Source organism: Vulpes vulpes, chromosome 7 (genome assembly GCF_048418805.1).
Source record: "Vulpes vulpes isolate BD-2025 chromosome 7, VulVul3, whole genome shotgun sequence".
Lineage (NCBI taxonomy): Eukaryota > Metazoa > Chordata > Mammalia > Carnivora > Canidae > Vulpes > Vulpes vulpes.
The window spans coordinates 19955712-19978036 of NC_132786.1; the positions used below are offsets into that span (position 1 = coordinate 19955712).

The 22325-nt window shown below is 41.6% G+C and overlaps 1 protein-coding gene across 1 annotated transcript in view; it reads right to left on the bottom strand.

Annotated features, from left to right (window-relative positions):
• RHEB (Ras homolog, mTORC1 binding) overlaps positions 1 to 22325 on the bottom strand; it is a 43193-nt gene that overhangs the window by 18341 nt on the left and 2527 nt on the right. Inside the window, exon 2 of the mRNA XM_072763158.1 lies at positions 1987 to 2058. Coding sequence (XP_072619259.1) covers positions 1987 to 2058 — 72 coding nt within the window. The remainder of the gene's footprint in view (positions 1 to 1986; positions 2059 to 22325) is intronic.

Sequence of the window (22325 nt, forward strand, 5' to 3'; positions counted from 1 at the left end):
TGTCTGCATACAGCTCATGAACTTTTAAGTGATTCATATACTCTGATACTCACTTGCGCTCCTGCCTAAAGACTTTAATAAATATTTTTAATCCACTTTTGAGAGGAAAAAAATAAGTATTATTGAACACTAAGTATTAGAAAGGAAATAGAAAAAAAATTAAAGATGATGTTGACAGCCTTCAAACTAGGGGCACCTCATTCAATTTCTGAGATAGTATCAAGGTAAGAAAGCTGGATGTTCACTGGATCTGTTACTTACATATAAAGAAAATCTATTTACATACAACACCAAGGCTTTCCTTCCACCTCAATTTTAAGTGGCACAAGGACACACAATTATAGGAGCATAGCTTACCAAGAAAACGAAATTCTACTATTCTAGGAGTAAAATGCCCAAATGAGTCTTATCTCAACGACACACAATTCTAAATAGTTCCATACAGCAAATATTAAAGGCCATGACCACAATTTTGTGTTTTATTCCAATGGATAACCAAACTTGTTCACCAAGTTCACTAAAAGCATCCATACTATTCTTTCAGTGACAGCTAAACAAATCAATACAAGATGTGTATGTAGTCAGGACTCCTCCTTCCCGGATACCAGCAGAGGTTACTTTTAAAGCCAGGTCTTCCCAGAGTTGGGTAAGCAACAAACAGGCTTTTTCCATGCCGCCAGCACACTGGGACATGAAGGAGAGCTGCATGTTTTAAGTCAGAGGTGGACAAACTCTTCCAGTAAAGGGACAAACAGTCCCTGTTGCAAGGATTCAAGTCCACTATTGGAGAACAAAAGCAGCCACAGAAACGACATGAATGAATGAATGCACATGTCTGGGTTCTAATAAAACTTACTGGACACTGACATGTGAACTTCATGAAACTTTCACATGTCACAAATATTTTTCTTTTGACTTTATTAAAAAAAACATAAACACCATTCTTTGCTTGTGCGCTGTACAAAAAAGTGGGTCTTTCTGGCCTATGGTCCATAGTTTGTCAACTCCATGTTGTAAACCTCTTTTGAAGTCTCTCTTGCAAGCTCTGGGCAAGTGAGGTCTACAAATCTTGTTGAACTTTATGAACCTGTTAAGTCAGCTTCAGGTTTAATATGCCCATCAGGTTTTGAAGAATCCCATGTTTAAATGTGTATGTTCCTGGTGACAAATCCTGGGTTAAGTCCCAGGTGTCAAGAATCTGAGAAGACTGGGTCTAGGATCTACTTAGGGTTTTAAGATCGTTTGAAACAAGATCAGCTTCCAACAAACCAGCTTCCCTGGGCAAAGGCTTCAGGTGTTCTTCTGTGATCCTAGAATCAAGACTCTCATGGTCCTAAAATCCTTCAGGAAGATTCTGAAACCATAGATTGAAACTGGACAAGGTAAAGGTTGTGGCTGGTTCTGTTCTTTGGTGCTTTTTTCTGCACATGACCTGAAATGCCAACAGACTTGAGACATCTTTGTTTTCATATTGCAACTGCTCTCTCCATCCCAGAACACTTCTCCACAGCATTCTTTCAAGTCTTCAGGACTGGAAAGGTTGGGGGTGGAGTGGGGGAAGGACTAGCAATTCCGTAAGAGTAAGGTACAAAGGATCTGGAGTGTTTTCGTCCTTTCTTTTCAGCTTGGAATCCTTAAAAAGGGCTACTGTTGAGAAAAGGGGGAAAAAATAAGACTGTGCTCTCTATTCTTGTTTTCCTGAAGCAGAGTCTGGAATAGGAGGTTCACTGTAGGACTGGATTTCTAACTGGATCCCACATCTGGAAACTGAGTAACAATTTCCAGATGCCAGGATCTGGACACTGAATAAAAATCCAATTAGTGTGAAGTGGATCAAACTTTTGGAAGATTTTTGGACCCCAGTTGGAGATCTACAGGTTTACCCCAATAACCCCTGCAATCAAAGCCTCCAGGAACACACAATGGCTGTTTGTGTGAAGAATGCAGGCTTCTCACAGTTTATAAACCCTTGAAAACAATACTTACTGTTTTCTATGGTTGGGTCGTAGGAGTCAACAAATTGGCCTTCAACAAACTGAATCGTCAATGAGGATTTCCCTATAAAAGAGAGCAAAGGCTCAGTATGTATTGGCATATTAAGGTAGCAAAAAATTTAATTCCACTATTTTACAAAAAGAAACCCCACTCTAACAAGATGGAGAGATAGAAACTATTAGGATCAGAACTTTTTAAAAAGATATTTATTTATTTATTTATTTATTTGAGATAGAGAGTGAGTGAGAAAGAGAGCACGAGCAGGGGGAGGAGAAGAAGACTCCCTCCCTACTGAGCAGGGAGCTCAATCCCAGGACCCCTGGGATCATGATCTGAGCTGAAGGTAGACGCCCAAATGACTGAGGCACCCAGGTGCCCCAGAACACATTCCTTTAACTTTTGGACAATTTCAAAAAGGAAATAAATTTCATGAATTTGCTTTATATGAGAGGAATTTAGGCAATTAAGCTATTATAAATTAAATACTTTTGTGACATTAACAAATATTACTGACCAATAAGCATATCACATATTCTGTCAAAGGCAAACTCTGAAATAAGGTTTAAGCTAAGCTAATATCCTCTGGCGTCCCTGAAATGTGGATATTAATTTTAATATGGATATTAGTAAGACAAAGTTTATTTCTTTGGACTCTTCATATGTGGCTGTTAGAAACATTACCAGGTATGGCTTTTAAAGAAGGAATTCCGAGAATATGTATCAGAAGTCTTTATTTAAAAAACTCAAAAGTAGAAATCCTGTCTCAACCATTCAGTGTCAAAGGCCTAGTGATGTCTGGCACACAGAAGACAATCAGGAAACGTTCTGGATTTCACGTTCTGAGCCTGTGTGCTAAGAAATCAAGAGCTAGAGCCCTAAGTTCTCACATGTCTATCTGTTACCTAAAATTTCTACCGAAGGACTTTAGAATGTGGCACTCTGTACAGACAGTCCAAGAACAGCCCAGGGAATGATGAAAGTGGTCCTTCACAAACTTCACCCTAAATGCTTTCTTCTTTCGTACATTCTCAGAGCACATTTTTCTTTAAGCAGACTCCCCATGAGTGTGGAGCCTGATGAGGGGCCCTGAGATCATGACCTGAGCTGAAACTATGAGTTGGATGCTGACTGTACCACCCGGGCACCTCAAGATTTTATTTTTTAAGTGATCTCTGCACCCAATGTGGGGCTTGAATCTACTACCATGATGAGATGAAGATTCACATACTTTTCTGACTGAGCCAGCCAGGTGCCCCCTCACAGCACTATTCATTTTAAACACATGCTCCACAGGCTTGCTGCGTCTCACTGAACTTCCATCTCTAAAGATCTTCAGGGAGACAGGTTTGTACCAGGAACCTTCTGCTCCTGGGGTTTATAGGCTGTGCTTGCCTTCCTCCAACCCATGCAGAGGGTAGCTGAAAGGTGGTCACGTTTTCACAACAAAAGCAGACCCCATACTCTTAGAATTTAATGAATTAATAAAGTGGTTTAAGAGTGGGAGCTGTGGAGACACACCTAGAAAACCCCAAGTTGGCAGGCCTATTTTAATCCTCATGAGCAGTTAAACATACAGTTCACTGTTTTTGGAATTATTAAAACCTGAAATCATTCTCTACAAAGCAGCCTACAAGAGCTTTTGATAATTAAATGTTACCTCCCTGCTTCAAGTCCTCACTGCAATCAGAATAAACTCCCAACTCCTCACCAAGGTCCACAACACCAGGTCCTCCCTCTGCCTATTGCCCTAACCTCTCTGCTGCCACCGCTCTCTTCCCCAAGACCTCCCAGGCTTCACTCACATCCCTTCTGTCCCTTTGTGCTAGCCATGTCTACAGACCTCTGCACACATGACTCATTTCTGTCCTTATTTTGGCAGGGGATCAAATGTCCCTTCTTCAGAGAAGCCTCCACTAAGACCACCCTACCTAGGGTGGCACTCACTCCCTAATGGTCACTCTCACAGTCATCTGTTTTGGTTCAGGCACTCTCACTGCAGATATTACACAAGATCTCGATTTTATATACGTGGAAAGGAAACACAGTTCAATAAGAACAAAGAAATAGTTTGCCATATTTATTTTGGTAGCCAACCTCACGCCTGCCTGTGCTATACAGGATGCAGGGGTAATCCAGAAGCCCACACATTTCAAAGGGATTCTGTTCCTAAGAAACCACGTTACCTAAGCTAGCTCAGAAGGGCATTTAGCTTAAAATACAGCAAAACTATTTTATGTAATGAAATAGCAAAGAAAAAACTTCTATTAAATTATTAGCAAAACTGAAACATTTAAAGGAGTAAGAAAATTCTCATTTACGCTGACTGCTATCTCTTGAAGCAAAAGAAGTTGAATTAGAAAGAAAAAAGAGAGAAGAAACTTCTTTTGGGCTTCAGAAGAGAACTTCTAGGCCCTCTGGTGGGCTTTTGATATACTTCTGTAGGCCATTGGGGTCTTCTGCCTTATAAGTGCAAAGAAGGAAGGAAGAAGGCAGAAGGTAATTTTTCTAAAGATTAATGGGCAAGAGTTGCAAGGGATTAAAAGGATTTTTACACCTTTTCCAAAGTAGAACTGGACTAAAAATAGTGAAAGAAAGGGGTTAAGTGTGGTATACATAAGTCCCTCAACCTCCCCCCAAAAGAGGAGGGCAGGACACACAGGACAGGACAGCTGCCCGCAGCGGTGCCAAGTGGGTCTAAGGGAGTGAAAGGATGGCGACAAGACATCAGGAATCATCACAGGAAACGTAGGAAAGTTACATTCAATAAGAGCATGACATTATGTAAAACAGTGGAGTTTCAGATAAACAAGTGGACTACGTTTTTAAAAAATAGTAATTACTGGTACAGATCGAAGAGTTCCTTGAAGGAACTCGAAGAGCATCACGGAGGGCAGAAATTATTTGACAGGTTAAATTAACATTTGACTTTTTGAAAACACAATCATTCTGGCAAAGCAGACAGTGTATCCAACCCAAACCACAATGCAGCTTGACAGCAAACTCTCATCTTCACGAGTAACTGGGACACCTGAATTTAAAACCCTAGTCTTTAGGGAGCAAACTGGCTTTCTCAATCTAGCTTGGTCCCAGGAGAAGGAGACTATCCATTAGCAAAGGCAGGACTGCAGAGAAGCTGAGTCTCCCCTGGGTCCCTCCTCCCTGGGTCTCTCCCCCAAGGGGAGATCATTAATTATTTAAATTAAGAAAGGACAGGAAGACTACATTCGCTGACATGACACAGTGGGAGGTTTTTTTTTTCCTGTTTCCATTAAAAACTAGAATTACTAAACAACTAGTGTTGAAATTTTCACATTCATCCTACCAAACAAATCCCACTGCTCATGATGTTTTCAGCACTGGTTCCAGCAATTTCTGGCTTTCAGGAACATCACTGTGGTCCTCTGAAGCAGCAGCTTGGCTCTTAGCTAGAGCTTTTGTGCAGCTACAAGAGGCACTGGTGAAGTACAAATGATGTTCTTTACTTGATCATTTTCCTCTCGTTATAACGTCCCACATTTAGTTTGCCCTTTGCATGATCGAATTCAGACTTGGAAACACTAGTTATTTCCTGAAGGTGCTTCAGCAACAACCGTGCTCTTTCTCAATAGGCTCATAAATTTGTACAACTCGAGGAGGACCTCAAATTCCAGATCAACTCTCTGGAGAAAGGTTGAATGAAAACAATACAGGAGTGATTTGAAATGAACTGAAAGGCAGAGGGCATACCCAGATGTGTGTTATCAACACAAAGAGAGGCATGGATCACTCCTTTTATGGCAGTAACATGGTACTAAGAAGGTGAAAACTACATCCCAATGTCCCACAGTTAACTTCCAAATACTCTGCAGCTAGGCTGAAAACCATCCTAACTTTAAAAATCCTACAGATCATTTTTAATAAGTTTCTTCTAAACTTTTACCAGGTATAAACACAGCATTTATGTATTTCTTGCCAAGGGTAACATGGCCCAGTAAGCTCCTTCACCCAGTATTTTCACTACAGAAGATATACCTGCAAGGTTGTTGATTAATCTCTCATACTTGTGATTACTGCAAAACAGGCACTGTGTGTAAAACATTTTAGAGCTTTCAGATTAATCTTGAAGTAGTTTTCATGATTATTCTAAGAAAACCCAGGACTTTTATATATTACCTCCACCCACCCCCATCCCCCCCGACCCCAACCAGCATTCTTGTAACAGCTGACACAGTACTTGTTCATTGGGACCATAATGGGAAGGAGTAGTTTTCAATCTATCAACTCGTCTGTCAAGTCATTTGGCACAAGGGTCCATTGGGAACAATGTAATGTATCTGGGACACAATCCGCTCTGACGTCTGCCTTCCTTTTCACCTCAAATCCTCAACATCACCTTATGGGACCCTCATGTCCACATATATAAGCTAACAGTCTAGCTTCAAAGCTTCACTGGTATTGCCACTGATGATCATCTCCCTGCCACCTCGCGTGCATACCTGAAAACACTGGCTGGTGACCCCTCCCAGATGACTCCGCCTCCCACATACCAATCATAAGCAGGACGGTATACTCTCCCAGTGCCCCTTCCTTTTTAAAAAGATTTATTTGAGAGAGAGACAGAGCAAAAGGGGTGGGGAGGAGCAGGAAGAGAGAGAGGAGCAGTAGGAGAGGGAGAAGCAATATCCCCTCTGAGCAGGGAGCCCAACATGGGGCTCAATCCCAGGACCCTGGGATCATGACCTGAGGTGAAGGCACTCAACCGACTGAGCCACCCAGATGCACCTCTCCCAGGGCCCTTACTTTCTGACTCCTATCCAGGACATCTCTGGAAGCAGTACCTTCACACCAGGGGCTGTAACCCACTAGGTCGTGAAATTACTATACTGAGCTATGACCAGCACTGTTTTGAAAGAAAGAACACTGTAGTGGATTGCAAATAATAAAGTTAGGAAACTTTTCTTTCAGTTACAAAAACATTTATGACTGGGTCACAATGCAAAAAGGGTTTCTCAGTCACAAAGGTCAGAAAAATACTACTCTAAATGATCAAATCCTGAATCTCCAATCTCCACCATGTTTCACTTCCTTGCCTATCACTTTAAGTGCCAAGATAAATCACTGCCCTCTACTCTCTTGTCTACCTTCAATTTCCTTTCTCTGGGCTCCTTGAAAAACCCTCTGATCTTAATCAAATCATTTGCCTTTGGAGTGCCTGTTGAGCTCGGCTGCAGAAAAATTCTGCAACCACGTTGGTGAACAACTATTTTCCATCTACTGTCTTTCGGCCACCCCTGTCCCCCACCATCCTGTCCTATGGCCTCAGGAATCCTCTCTGGAGCCCTCTTTCCTCCTGCAGTAGTGAAAATATGTTCCCAGCAGCAACCCAGGGTAACCTACTACAAATGCACATTCTTGAGCCCCAAGCAAACCTACTGGGAATATTAACCAGCTCCACCCCATTTTGTCACACACTAATGCTTAAGAAGAACAGTCCTCAGGAAACAAATTCAAATTTAACTCATCACCCTAAGTCACCTTTCTCTTCCAGCCTCTAGGATATCCCCAAATCTTCTAGCTCCTTCCAACAGCTCAGATCCTAAATATTTAAAGAATATTTAAGATGAGCCAGAGCTAGGGGACATAGCTATGTGTATGAGGTGGTGCCTAACCTCAGAGGTCACCTGACGTGACCACCTCTTCTTCCCACACATGCTATTCTGGCCCCTTGTGTCCTGGATCCCATTCCTTCCCAGTCTCCTCCAAATCCTCCTCCTGAAATAGCTGTGAACACATTCTTAGTTTCTCTACTCCTTTACTCCATTCCTTATGGTTGAGTTAATGGTGCCTCTGAAACATTTCAATACGTACAGGCCAAGGAGAGAGGCCTGGAACAGACCCTCCTGAGTTCACCTTCAGAGGAAGCAGGACCCTGTGCACACCTGGATTTCAGAATTCTGACCCCACAGTTGTGAGATGGTAAAGGTCTGTCCTTCTAACCCCCCACCTGCCATTTGTGGTGCTTTGTTACAGCCGCCCCAGGAAATTCCTTTCGTTTTTAAACAACTTTATTAAGACAGAACTCATATACTATATAATTTAACCACTTAAAGAGCTCAATTAAGTCTTTAGTATATTGACAAAGCTGTGCCATCACCATTGCAACCAATTTTAGAACATTTTTATCACTCCAAAAAGAAATCCCAACCCTTTTGTCCATCACTTCCACTTCCCTGTGTGCTCCCTAGTCCCACTGAGCTACCTTCTGTGTCTGTTATTCAAAATAACTCAAAAGGAACCCAACAAAAGAGCCAAGAGATTTAGAACAGACACTTTACAAAAGATCTGTGAATTACCAGCAGGTAAAGGAAAGGATGCTCAATATCATTAGTCACTGGGACAACTCAAGTAACACCATGACCTACCCACATTAGCCATGGCTGAAGTTAAAAAGTTCGAGGATACCGAGCACTGAAGTGTAAAATGGTACGAACGTTATCAGAAACAGTTTGGTAGTTTCCAACAAAATTACATACTTAACATCTATGTGGCCTGTGCAGTGCCATGCCTAGGTATCTACCCAAGAAAAATGATCTCATGTCCAGAGACATAACAAATGCTTCTCACAGTTTTATTCTTAGCAGTTAAGTACTGGAACAATGATAGGTGATAGGAGAACCAGATCATGCCACATCCATATGATGGAATACTACTCAGCAATAAAAAACAACAACAACAAAAAAAACAAACTATTTACACATGTGACAACCAGACGACTCTCAAAAACATTATGCTTTTTGAAAGAAGCCAGGCAAAAAGAGTATTTACTGTATGATTCTATTTATATGAAATTTTAGAACAAGAAAGCTAACCCAGGGCAGCCTCGGTGGCTCAGCGGTTTAGTGCTGCCTTCAGCCCAGGGTGTGATTCTGGAGACCTGGGATCTAGTCCCACATCAGGCTCCCTGCATGGACCCTGCTTCTTCCTCTGTTTGTATCTCTGCCTCTGTCTGTCTGTCTCTCTCTGTGTCTATCATGAATAAATAAAATCTTAAAAAAGAAAGAAAGAAAGAAAGAAAGAAAGAAAGAAAGAAAGAAAGAAAGAAAGAAAGCTAATCTATGGCGATGGGAAGCAGCCCGATGCTTGCCTGGGAGTGGGGATGGGGTATGAGGGAATATTTTGGGCTGGCAGAAATGTTTTGTATTTTGGACTAATGGTTGCACAGTGAATAAATCTAACCAAAACTCATATAACTTTCTACTAAAATGCCTCATACACTAGTATATGTAAATTATACAGCAATAAAAGTTGATTTTTTAAAAAAGTATAAAAGAGAGAAAGACATATACTACTTTTCACTAAGTGGAACAGGATGGTGATTAGCTATGTTACTGCACGCAGTTTTCCTGAGTCTGTTTTCCTTGACTGTAAACTAGAGATAATTACAGTACCTACCTTATAGATGACTGTGAGTTTTAAATGAAAGTATGTGTGGAAGACTGGTATGTATTAAGTCCTCATTAAATGTCCCTATTAGTAGTAGTATTATCAACTGCTCTTAAGACTAAAATAATCAGCTTGGGATAAAAGTGCATTCAATAATTACATCTAATAAATTAATCTCTAATCTAAGAAAATGACATCTACTAATAGCTATTCCAGCTAACGCCTCAAAATAACAGGACAGGGGCCCCTAGCTAGCTCAGTTGGTGGAGCATGCAACTCTTGAGCCCAACATTGGGTGTGGAGATTACTTAAAAAAAAAAAAAAATTTTTTTTAAATGACATGATAAAGAAATCAGTAAGTATAAAAATACACCCCTTAAAAAAAATACACCCCTTTAAAGCAGTAAATTACCAACTGCTTGGGTATCCACTGTTGCACAACAGACCACCCCAAAACTTAGTAGCTAATACCAATAGCCATGTAATCTGTTCTCGAATTCCACAAGCAAGGCTGGTTTCAGCTGGGCCCTCTGCTTGCCTGGTAACCGGTCACTGCTTGGTAGCTGGGGGCTAGCGTCCACTGGGACCATGGGGTCTTCCAACTTCCACATGTCCTCCTCTCCTGGCGCGCCCTTGTGTGTTACATGTAGCTCCAGAGAACACAAAAGCAGAAGCCACTAACTTCTTAAGAAGTAAAGCCTGGTACCAGCACGTCGTCATCTCTGCAGCATTCTGCCAATTTTAGAGTGTCCCAGGGACAGGGCATGGGTACCAAGAAGGGGTTTCTCTGGTTATCACCAATAGAAGGGACAGCAATGAAACCACCTGGTTTGCAAACAGCAGCAAGTCTGCAGAATCACCTGGGGCTGTAAATGGACCGCAACCTGAACATATAATCCTCGTTATTACAAGGGCTAGAATAACAATGAAGCGTGTGAAGGTTCAACAGTGTGCTTCTTATGTGATACGCAATGCCAGTTATATGCTTACTAACTACTGCACCCAGTTTAGGGTCACCACGGTAGCCTTTTAAAAAAATACACTTACCTCACCATTCTAACCTTATTTTATTATTCTTAAAGATTTCATTTATTTATTTGAGAGAGGCCACGTGCAAGAGTGCATGAGTAGGGGGGAGGGGTAGACAGGGGGGAGAGAGAGAGAGAGAGAGAGAGAGAGAAAAGGATAAGCAGATTCCCCACTGAGTGGGAAGCCCAACGAGGGGCTCAATCCCAGGACCCAGGGATCACGACCTGAGCCAAAGGCGGCAGATGCCTGACCCATTAAGCCACCCAGGCATCCCCACCATTCTAATTTTAAAGGGGGTAAGGAGTTCTTGTGCATTCTGTTCGCCATGATTCTAAGATGCATACCCCATCCCCTCAACATCTCCATCAGAGCCAGATGAAGGCATGTGATGCAAACAATCCACAATTTAATTGTTCACTAGAACCTACAAGCCAGATACTCTTAAGAGTCTGTAAAACATTTCCATATGAATTACTTCATTTGTTCCTGTGAGTTAACCAGGGCTGACATCATCTCATTCTTTCTCACACCCCCTTCCCAATTTTTAAAAATAGATGCTAGGTGAGAAAAAAATGAAGGTACAATTATTATTACAACAAAGACAAGATAGAATGACCAAGCAAGATTGGTTCATAAAATTATTACTCATTCAAATACTTCCTGGATGCCTACTATTGCCAAGCATGATGCTACCAGATGTACGCCACTGAGAATATAAGAGTAAGTTTATATTAAAACATAAAGATCTGAGCTACAGAAATGAAGAATTTTATTAACTGTCAGGGTTATTAAACTAAAAGAAAAACAAAATTCTGCCAAAAAGCCTATGGAACTATCTCCCTGCAGAGTTTTAAAACAGGAGATCCATTTCCATGGGATGATCAGAGACACAGACGAGCTGGAAGGCAGGGGGCAGACCTGATAACTGCAGGAAATTCCATGTTTGGCAACAATGAAGAATGAATTTTGCTATATATGTGGCCAAAACTGGGGAGAAGGCAGGGGTTCAGGGTGGAAAAGAGAGAAAACAAGAGATAAATTCTCAAATTATAACACAATCTTTAACGTATTAAAGAACATGAAGTTCAAGACTCATCAAAACTTAGTTATAACAAAAAATTAAGGAAATGAAATGGGACCTAGCATGAATAATTATTAAAAATTATTTCTTCAAAAGGTCAAGAATCTACAACAATCCATTTATGATCACTAATTTCTTCCTTGCTCTTCCTGTGCTCTTCCTCCCAGCAGCTGGACATGTACAGCGAACGCCCGAAACATGGTTGGCCCTGACATGTGCCCTACACAGTGTAATACTTACACAAGATTTTGAAAGCTTGGCATAAAAGAAGTAATAATATCAAAAATATTCAATATATATTGAAATAATATTTTGGACATATGGGGCTAAATTAAACATTTACTTCAATTATTTCAACTTTCTTTTTATTTGCTTAATGTGGTTAGTGGAAAAAATTTAAATTCCCTATGTAGCTTACATTCTATTCCTGTTGGATAATGATGCTCTACACTATGGTTTAAGGGTATAGGAACATCCTACTTGTATAAACTTAGCTGCCTACCAAAAAGACTTCCACAGAAGTTTGAGAAATGGAAGGTATGTCCATCTTGGGTACAGTCCAGTTTTTTAGGATAATAGTCATCCAGAAACATGGTCAGATTTTTATTTTATAGAAACACATTCACACATTTTGGTAGCAGTTATGCAGAATGAAAAAGTCTAGGGGCACCTGAGTGCCTCAGTCAGTTAAGAGCCCACCTCTTGATCTCAGCTCAGGTCTTGTTCTCATGTATATGAGTTCAAGCCCCTCATTGGGCTCCACAGTGGGCGTGGAGCCTACTTAAAAAGGCGGGGGTGGGGGGTGGGGTGGGGGGGGGCAGCCCACATGGCTCAGCGGTTTAGCGCCACCTTCAGCCCAGGGCCTGATCCTGGAGACCTGGGATCGAGTCCCACGTCAGGCTTTCTGCATGGAGCCTGCTTCTCCCTCTGCCTGTGCCTCTGCCTTTCTCTTTCTCTGTCTCTCTCATGAATAAATAAATAAAATCTTAAAAAAAAAAAAAAGTCTTGAGATGAAGCCCAGCTCCCCACCCCCCCAAAGCAAGGAACAACACCCTTGAAGATGGACACGAATCCTTACCACCCATGCCTGGTGGAGAGAGCAGGAATGTGTGGGGCCAGGTTCATCTTACAACCTCCTGTTTCCAAGGCAGTAGGGAAACAGCCCCACAGCATGAAGGTGTGTTGGGTGACCTGAGGACCCAGGAGCAGCATACCTTCAGAGTCCCAAATGCAGGCACAGCCACCTATCTCTAGGACCATGGGAACCACGCGGGTTCTGAGGTTCCCTAACAGGGCCTCAGCAGCCAGAAAGCAAGGTGAGTATTGCAAATCTGGCAAGTACATAAATGAATCTGGCCCATCCTCTGGTCCTGGTCTCCCTTTCTCCCTTTAGCCAATGGCACCATTACCCAATGAAGGGCCTCGTGCAAACCACCCAAAAATTATTCTTAACCTCTCCCACACCACAGTCTTGGCAATTCCCCCCTCATCACTTCCCAACTGTGTCATGTCATCCTGCCTGTACCTGACCAGTCCCTGGCACCCTGGCTGGTGAACTCCAGCATGTGGCTGGGCTCGGCACTTCCACTCCCTGACTGCCCCATCCACCTCAGAGAGCCGTGGGAGGGATCTTCTGGAGGTGACAGAACAGGAGGATCAGCAAACTACAAACCAGAGGCCCGATGCAGCCAGTCTGTTTTTGTACAGCCTATGAACTACACATGTTTTTTCCATTTTCAACTGGTTGAAAAAAAATCAGTAATACTGAAGTAATACTTCACAATGTGAAAAATTAGAGGAAATTCAAATGTCAGTGTCTGTAAATAAGGTTTTACTAGCACACGGCTACCTTCATTTACGCACTGTCTCCAGCTGCTTGTGTGCTACAAAAGGCAGGAGCACAGCTGACTCTTGAACGTGGGTTTGAACTGTGCAGGTCCACTTACATGCAGATTTTTTTTCTTCCTGATAAATACACCACACTATTATAAAAGTATTTGTGCTTCCTTATGATTTTCTCAGTAACATTTGCCTTTCACTGGCTCACTTTACTGTAACAATAGAGTATACAGTATGTATATTTACAGAAAACGTTTGTCAATCCTGGTGTAGAAGATCACCTTACCTGTTGCTTAAAACTCATCAGTGACCTTCTTCTGTTTCTAGGGAAAAGTCTGAAACTTTGACCAAGGCCTATGAGGCTGTTCTTGATAGACAGCACACAGATAAATCCCATGTGACCTCTTTGCTTACTCCCATCTTACTCTTCTCTGCCTCGTTCACCATTCCCAGATCCAGCCACTGCACCAAGCTCCCACCCATCTTTTGGGGAGCTTTGCCTATGTCACTCCTTTTGACTAAAACTCTGCCCTTCTTCCTCTGCCCCACTAAACCCCCACCCTCTGCCTGGTTAACTCCAGCTTTTTTTTTTTTTTTTAGATTTTATTTATTCATTTGACAGACAGAGAGAGAGAGAGATAGACAGATATCACAAATAGGAGGAGAGGGAGGGGGAGAAGCAGACTCCCAGTTGAGCAGAGAACCTGCCGTGGGGCTGGATCCCAGGATCATGACCTGAGCTGAAGGCAGACACCTAACAGACTGAGCCACCCAGGCAGCCCTGGCTAACTGCAGCTTAATTTTTTTAAATTAATTAATTTTTTAAACATTTTATTTATTTATTCATGAGAGACACAGAGGCAGAGAGAGGCAGAGGGAGAAGTAGGCTCCTCAAAGAGAACCATTGAGGCACCCAGGTGTCCCTAACTCCAGCTTTAATGACAGTTCTTTAGGGATTACTCTCTATGCTCACCCACAGTTACAGGAGCTCTCCCCTCCATTACTTCTCTCAAAGCATTTATCCCAATTGTTTTAAATAATAACCCGTATAGTGGCCCAATTAAGAGTACTGGCTCTGGAAAATTCAGATCCTGGTTCAGCTACTTACTAAATGTTTGATCTTGGGCAAATCACTTAAATTTTGTGGCTCAGTTTCCTCACCTATTAAACAGGCATCATCACCATCACCACCATCATCATCACTACATCACAGAGTTTAAGGGCACCCCATAGCACTAATGCTTTAAAAACCACCACCATTATTGTTAGTAGCAGTACTGTCTCCTGCGGCTCCATCACTAGATGAAGCTCCCTGAGGGCAGGGATCAGGAATGCCTCTGCCTCGGTGACCATGTACACAGTATCTGGCATATAGTAAGAACTGACTGGAACAATATGACACTTAATCCACACAGTGTCCTCTTCAACCAGGCATTTTAAGCAACTCAATCTTTAGGGGAACTGAAGTCCTCTGGAGAGCTAACGGAAGCCAACTCTTTCCCCAGAAAACATGCCCATGATTTCAGGGAAAGCTCATGAACTCCAAGAATCACTACTCTAAGTTGGCAATGCTCCTTAACATGTGACACCCAGCACTGCAGAGACTGCTCTACTTGTGGCTCAGAATGAGCGTTGGTTAACATTTTAGCCCAGAAAATCAACCCAGGTCCTCAATCTGTAACACTCAGGAAACCATTTCTGAAACAGAAGCATAAGACTTCACATTTCTTTCTTTTTTTTTTAAAGATATATTTGGGGAGGAGGGAGGAGTGTGTGTGCAAGCATGTACGTGGGGAAAGAGAATCCTGAGGTGGACTCTATGCTGAGCAAAGCCAGATGTGGGTCTCGATCCCAGGACCCTGAGATCATGACCTGAGCTGAAACCAAGAATTGGGTGCTCAGACTGAGCCACTCAGGTATCCCAAGACTTGACATTTCTGATCATCCTTCCCTCCAGTAGCCATCTCAGTAATGTTCTGGTCCATGCATTCCAGCCCCTGGCACACTCAAGGCCATACTAGCCTGTGGCGAGATTCACCCTATGATATATAGTTCTTGCCAGGCAGGCAGACCAGAGATTCCAGTGTTATCCCACTTCTCCTCCTGCCACAGAGCCTCACACCTTACCTTATGTGTCCAGTTTGCCAAGGTCATCTTGAGTCCTCCTTCCACTGATGTTAGCCACTGTGGTTGAATTTTGCCACTTAGGTTTTTGACCCAGCCACCTACACAAGTTATGAACAAGAATAAAAAGAACCTATACTTTAAAATACCTTTGAAAACAAGCAGGTATGCCTGGGTGGCTCAGTTGGTTAAGCATCTGCCTTTGGCTCAGGTCATGATCTTAGGGTCCTGGGATTGAGCCCCTGCATTGGGCTCCCTGCTTAGTAGGGAGCCTGCTTCTCCCTCTCCTCCTGCTCCTGCTCTATTTCTAATAAATAACATCTTTAAAAAAAAAAAAAGATTTGAAAATGAGCAAACTATTGGCTTGATGCATTTAAATCTAATACAAGCCTTAGAAAAGCATTTTCGTTTCATAAAATTACATTAACTGTGAGAGCCAGTATTTTCATCTCCACGTGCACAAATTATTTACCGTGACACCATAGAGCTAACATTCAACTTTTGATCTTGCAAGAAACAGGATCACATATCTTGTTAAACTACCACTTTCTGTTTCAAAAGTCCCTCAGGAGTCTTTCTGCAGCCAAGTAAGTCCAACAGAAAAGGAAATAGGGGAGGGGGAACCAGAAAGTAAGGGGGACTCCAACCAACCAAGGACATAAGGGAGTTAACTTTATTAGGGTCCTCAAACGGCCCTGCTTTCACCTGCCCACAGAGTGCCAGATTTCTGCTTCTAGTTCTTCTGTTCTAAATCTCAATTCAGACTTCAAATTCCAATGTCCTATATGGAACTCTATTTTACCAGATGCCCAATATACATTTATGAATATTAAAATACTAAAATAGTATTCCATGACCTCTGTGTTTGAGATGTTAAATTGCATTTCCAATTCAAGCCAGCAGTTCATGATAGAGGTCCCCACCAGTTTGCACTGTGACTATGAGGTTAAGAGACAGACTGTGAAGACTCTATTACTTAAGGCTTACTTAGGTACTTTATGATAAAGTTCTATAACTAAGAATAAAGGTTCTCTCAAGGGTGACCGCTAAAGATTTCAGATTGGTTTAACTTGCACAATATCATGTCCAAATTCAGTTCTAACTTATTCAAATCCACTCAGGACGGTTTTAAAGCTGTTCATGTCTTATTCTAGATCTTTTTTTTTTTTTTTTTAAGATTTTATTTATTTATTCATGATAGTCACACAGAGAGAGAGAGAGAGGGGCAGAGACACAGGCAGAGGGAGAAGCAGGCTCCATGAAGGGAGCCTCGCGGAATTTGATCCCGGGTCTCCAGGATTGTGCCCTGGGCCAAAGGCAAGCGCCAAACCGCTGTGCCACCCAGGGATCCCTTATTCTAGATCTTCAAGTAAGAAAAGTGGTATGGATTTCTGACTTCATGATCACAAGCAGAGATGCTGTTTCTCATTTTGTGATCAACACGGCTGTCGGGACTTAGTACCCCAGTGCTCCTGATTCTGATGCTTGTGTTGGAAAACCGTGTTATTAGCAAATAGGTCCTGATACGCTGCCATCCTTGGCAATTCTTACTAATCTCTGGGAGCCTTGCCATTACCAGGTCAAAAGACAACATGCGCCCCACACTGTGCCACAATCAGAGGCCAAAGCAACTGGCTTTACCGTTAGTGCTTACTACCCTGGAAGGCATGTCTTGAAGCTCCTGCAAGGTGCTGCTTCATCTGGCCCCTGACCACCTCCAACTTCATTTCCTACCCCCACCACGTTCTCTGCTAGTCACCCTGCCTCCTCACCATACCTCTCCTACCAGGGGACAGAGCCTCTTCTGGAAGGCTCCTCTAAGACTGTTGTAACCACGTCCCTTGAGCAGCATCCAGGATTCAGCCACTCTTGATTCAATTCTGCACAAGGGCAAGTAGAGTCTCTCCAGGTTCCACATACCATTGTTCAAGGATTCTCAGGGTGTAGACAGAGAAACTCTGGAGGAGGTCCCTTGAGACCTTTTCAGGGGGCTCATGAGGTCAAAACTATTTCCATCACAATACCAAGATATTATTTGCCTTTTCCAAGCCCTGTCCCTATTTGCACTAATGGTGCAAAAGCAATGTAGCACTCCTGGCCTGGTACCCTAAGCACACATCAAGACAGTGGTTACAAACTGTAGTGGAAAGCACTGTAGTCTTCAGGACCACACAACCACAGTAAAAAAAAAAAAAAAAAAAAAAAAAATCTATTTTCACTTAACAGTGTCCTTGAGGAAGCAGTTAACAATGATTAATTTTATCCTGACTCTTAAGTATGTCTTTTTAATATTGTGTGACAAAATGGGATGCGTACACAAACTGCTGCAGCATGCTGAAGTGTGATGGTTGTCTTGAAGAAAAGCACATAAGCAACTGTTTGTGAAGTGATCTGAAAATAGTCCCCTCTATCAGAGAACACCATTTTTACCTACAAGAATGATGGACAAACCATCATTATTTCAAACAGAGAGTATTTGGCAGGCATCTTCTTGAAGTCAAAGAAACGAGACTGTCACTTCAAGTAAAAATAGTAGCACTGTGCCAACGATCAAATTCAAACTCTCAGGAGGAAATTAGAATTTTGGGGAATTTGCATCACTCATATTTTTTTTTAATTTTTATTTATGATAGTCAGAGAGAGAGAGAGAGAGAGAGAGAGGCAGAGACACAGGCAGAGGGAGAAGCAGGCTCCATGCACCAGGAGCCCGACATGGGACTCGATAGTCATTCAGCGCCAAACCACTGTGCCACCCAGGGATCCTGCATCACTCATATTTACATTTTTTTTTTTCCTAAGGAGACTGATGGTGATGTCAAAAAACAATATGATTGAGAAGTTTTTATGCTGGAAAGACTGGGTGGTTCAGTTGGGTAAGCATCAGACTCTTGGTTTTGGCTCAGGCCATCTTGGGGTTGTGGGATAGAGCTCTGGATCTACAGGGAGACTGCTTGAGATTCTCTTTCCTGGTACCCCTCTTCTGGCTTGCACATGTGCACTCTCTCTCAAATAAATCTTAAAAAAAAAAAAAAAGTTTTGGGACACCTAGGTGGTTCTGTGGTTGACCATCTGCCTTTGACTCAGGTCGGTGATCCTGAGATCCTGGGATCCAGTCCCACGTCGGGCTCCCTGTGAGAAGCCTGCTTCTCCCCCTCTGCCTCTCTCTGCCTCTCTCTGTGTGTCTCTCATGAGTAAATAAATAAAATCTTAAAAAAAAAAAGCCTGTATGTCAAAATGTATCAAAATGTGGAAGGATCTGAATAGCAAATCATTCTTTTAGAAATAACCAAGACACAACATTACAAAAATCAGTCATAGGTAGAAGATCTACTCAAAGTGCAAAATAAAGCAACGGAATTCAACGTAGCAGAGTAGAAAAAATTCTTCCATATGATTTCAGGTTGCATACTACAACTAACCACCTATGGAGTTGAAACTACCACCAACACCTATGGAGTTCCGGTGATTATCAAAGAATATAAGAAATTATCTGAGGGACACCTGGTGGCTCAATGGTTGAATGTCTACCTTTGGCTCAGGGCATGATCCCAGAGTCCAGGGATTGAGTCCCACATCAGGCTTCCTGCATGGAGCCTGCTTCTCTCTCTGCTTCACTCTCTCTTTGTCTCTCATGAATAAATAAAATCTTTTTAAAAAATTATCTGAAAAAGCTATTAAAAGATTCCTGGGCTGCCTGGGTAGCTCAGACGGTTAAGCGTCTAACTTCCCGTGGGTGGTGATCTCAGGATCCTGGGATCAAGCCCCATGTCAGGCTCTGTGCTCAGCAGGGAGTTGGCTTTTCCCTCCCCCTCTGCTTCTCCTCCTGCTCATGCACCCTTTCTCTAATAAATTAATAAAATCTTAAAAAAATACTCCTCCCTTTTCCAGCTAGTTATCTGTGCAAGGCTGGATTTCTTTCATATACTGCATTAAAGTAACATATTGCAATGGAATGAATTTAGAAGCAGTATGAGAATTCAGCTGGTTTTAAAATCAGATATTTAAAGGTAATTGCAAAACTATAAAGCATCCTATCAAAATCCTAGCATTTTCCCCCTCAGAAATTGACAAGCTAGACCTAAAATTCATATGGTAATGCAAGGGACTCATAATAGCCAAAACCACCTTGAAAGACTGAAGTATGAAGACTGACACTTCCTTATTTTGAAGCTTACTACAAAATTACAGCAATCAAGACTCTAGTGTGATATTGGTGTAAGGATAGGCATATAGGTGAAAGGAATAGAATCCAGAAATAAACTCATATTTATGGTCATTTGGTTTTTCACAAAGATGTCAAGATAATTAAGTAAGAATAGTCTTTAATAAAATGTGTTAAGACAACTTGACATCCACATGCAAAAGACTAAAGTTGTATCCCTATCCCCTACCATATACAAGAATTAACTCTGATATCAAATGTGTAAAAGTTAAAATTATAAAACACTTAGAAGAAAACATAGTAGTAAATCTACATGGCCTCAGATCAAGCAATGGTTTTTTACACATGACACCAAAAGCACAAGTCACCGAAGAAAAAATAAACTGGACTTTATCAAAATTGAAATATTTTGCTTCAAAGGACATCATCAAGTACATGAAAAGACAACCCCACAGGATGGAAGAAATTAGGTGCAAATCTCATGTGATACCACTTCACACCTATAAGCACCGCTAAAATCAAAAAGACAATTATAAGTGTTGATGAAAATGTAAAGAAACTGAAACCAATGTTCAATTGTTGGTGGGAATGTAAAATGGCACAGCTGCTGTGGAACAGTTTTAGCAGTTCCCCAAAATGTTGCACATAAGGGCACCTGGGTGGCTCAGTTGGTTAAGTGTTTTGTCTGACTTCTGCTCAGGTCATGATCTCAGGGCCCCACCACTCAGCAGGGAGTCGGCTTGTCCCTTTCGCTCTTCCTCTGCCCCTCCCCCTGCTTGTGCTCTGTCTCTCAAATGAATAAAATCTTTAAAAAAATAAATGGTACACAGAGTCACCATATGACCCAGTAATTCCACTCCTAGGAATATACCCAAGAGAAATGAAAAGCTATTTCTACGCAAAAATTTGTATAGGAATTGTCATAATAGCATTACTCATAACAGCCAAAACGCAGAAACAACCACATGTCCATCAATTGACAAATGTATAAATAAAATGTGGTATATTCAAATAACTGTATGTTATTTGGCCACGAAAGGGAATTACTAGTATATGCTACGACATGGATGAACCTTGAAAATATTCCCATTAAATGAAAGATGCCCATCACAAAAGACCACGTATATATGATTTCATTTCTATGAAATGTCCAGAATAGGCAATTCATAGTAATAGAAAGCAGGTTAGTAGATGCCAGGAGAAGGGGTGAGTGGGAGAGTATGTCAATAGGTAGACGGTTTATCTAGGGGTGACGAAGGTTATTATGAATAGACATAACCCACCTGGACATCAAAATAACATCCGTCACTGAAGTATCATAATCACAATTTTTTTTTTTTTAAAGATTTTATTTACTCATGAGAGAGAGAGAGAGAGAGAGGCAGAGACACAAGCAGGCTCCATGCATGGAGCCCGACGTGGGACTCGATCACTGGTCTCCAGGATCACACCCTGGGCTGCAGACGGTACTAAACCACTGTGCCACCGGGGCTGCCCTCAAAATCACAAATGTAAGCTCTGACTATCCTCTTGTATAAAACAAATGGCCACCACCACCCAAAAAAAAAGTTAATTTCAAGCTTCAACAGAAGGTGGCCACTACAGGACTTCCCTACCCAAAGGTACACTGAGTGCCTGAACACACAACTTCACATGCTAATAGATTTTCATAAATGGCGTTTTACCATTTACCTTTACCTTTAACATTTTCAATGATGTGTCAGGAAAGGATAGAGTAACTTAAAAAGACACTAAATCAGAATATAATTGGATTGTATTTTACTGGGAACAAATCTAATGACATTTTCCCCTATGAAGTATCCAACTAAAAGGTGCATCTTCTTTACTAACTAAAACATTTTGACAAGGTAATAATTTGAGTTACTTCTGAACTTTTACCAAACCACACAGTTGTTTCATTTTCTCTTTTATAATTTTACATTCCTCTCCCTTTTGTTAACCTCAGAGACTTTTATAGGACAAAAAAATCTTTTGATTATGGTCTGATGGTAAACCAGATTATCAAAACTCTCTGCAGAAGATTCTGGCAAAGGATGTACCAGATTTTATTTAAAGATCGCTACCTGACACTACATTTTTTTTAACTTGATTAAGTGAGTTACCTCCTATCATGGGACTACTTGTTTGTATTAGAAACAATGGACGTAGGGGAGTGTGATCATTTGCCACTACGAAAACAATTAATACAAAGCATTTCCAGAAAGCCAGACTGCGTTATAGGTGACGTGTCCTTAAAAGCTTAACGCTGTAAATAACAGGAAAAGTACTTCAGGAAAAAGGCTTGTACAAATTACCTGAGAATTTTATACTCCTCGGTGGCAGTTTTATCAATGTTTTAAAAATACACAACATTTGAAAGCCAAGTAAAACCATCATAGCACTTAGTAGTTTTATCTGAAGGAAAACTATTAAAGTTTGTGACATGACAAAGGCACAATGACAAGTATCTCACTAGCCAAACCACCATAAGATATTTAATCAAGAGAACATTCTAAGAAAGGTGTGGTTTCTAGCAGAGCCTTTTCCTACTGCTTAAAAAAATATATATATTTTTAAGTAATCTCTACACCCAACATGGGGCTAGAACTCACAATCCTGAGATCAAGAGTTGCACACTCTTCACCTTTAGTCAGTATGACAGAATAGCCCAGC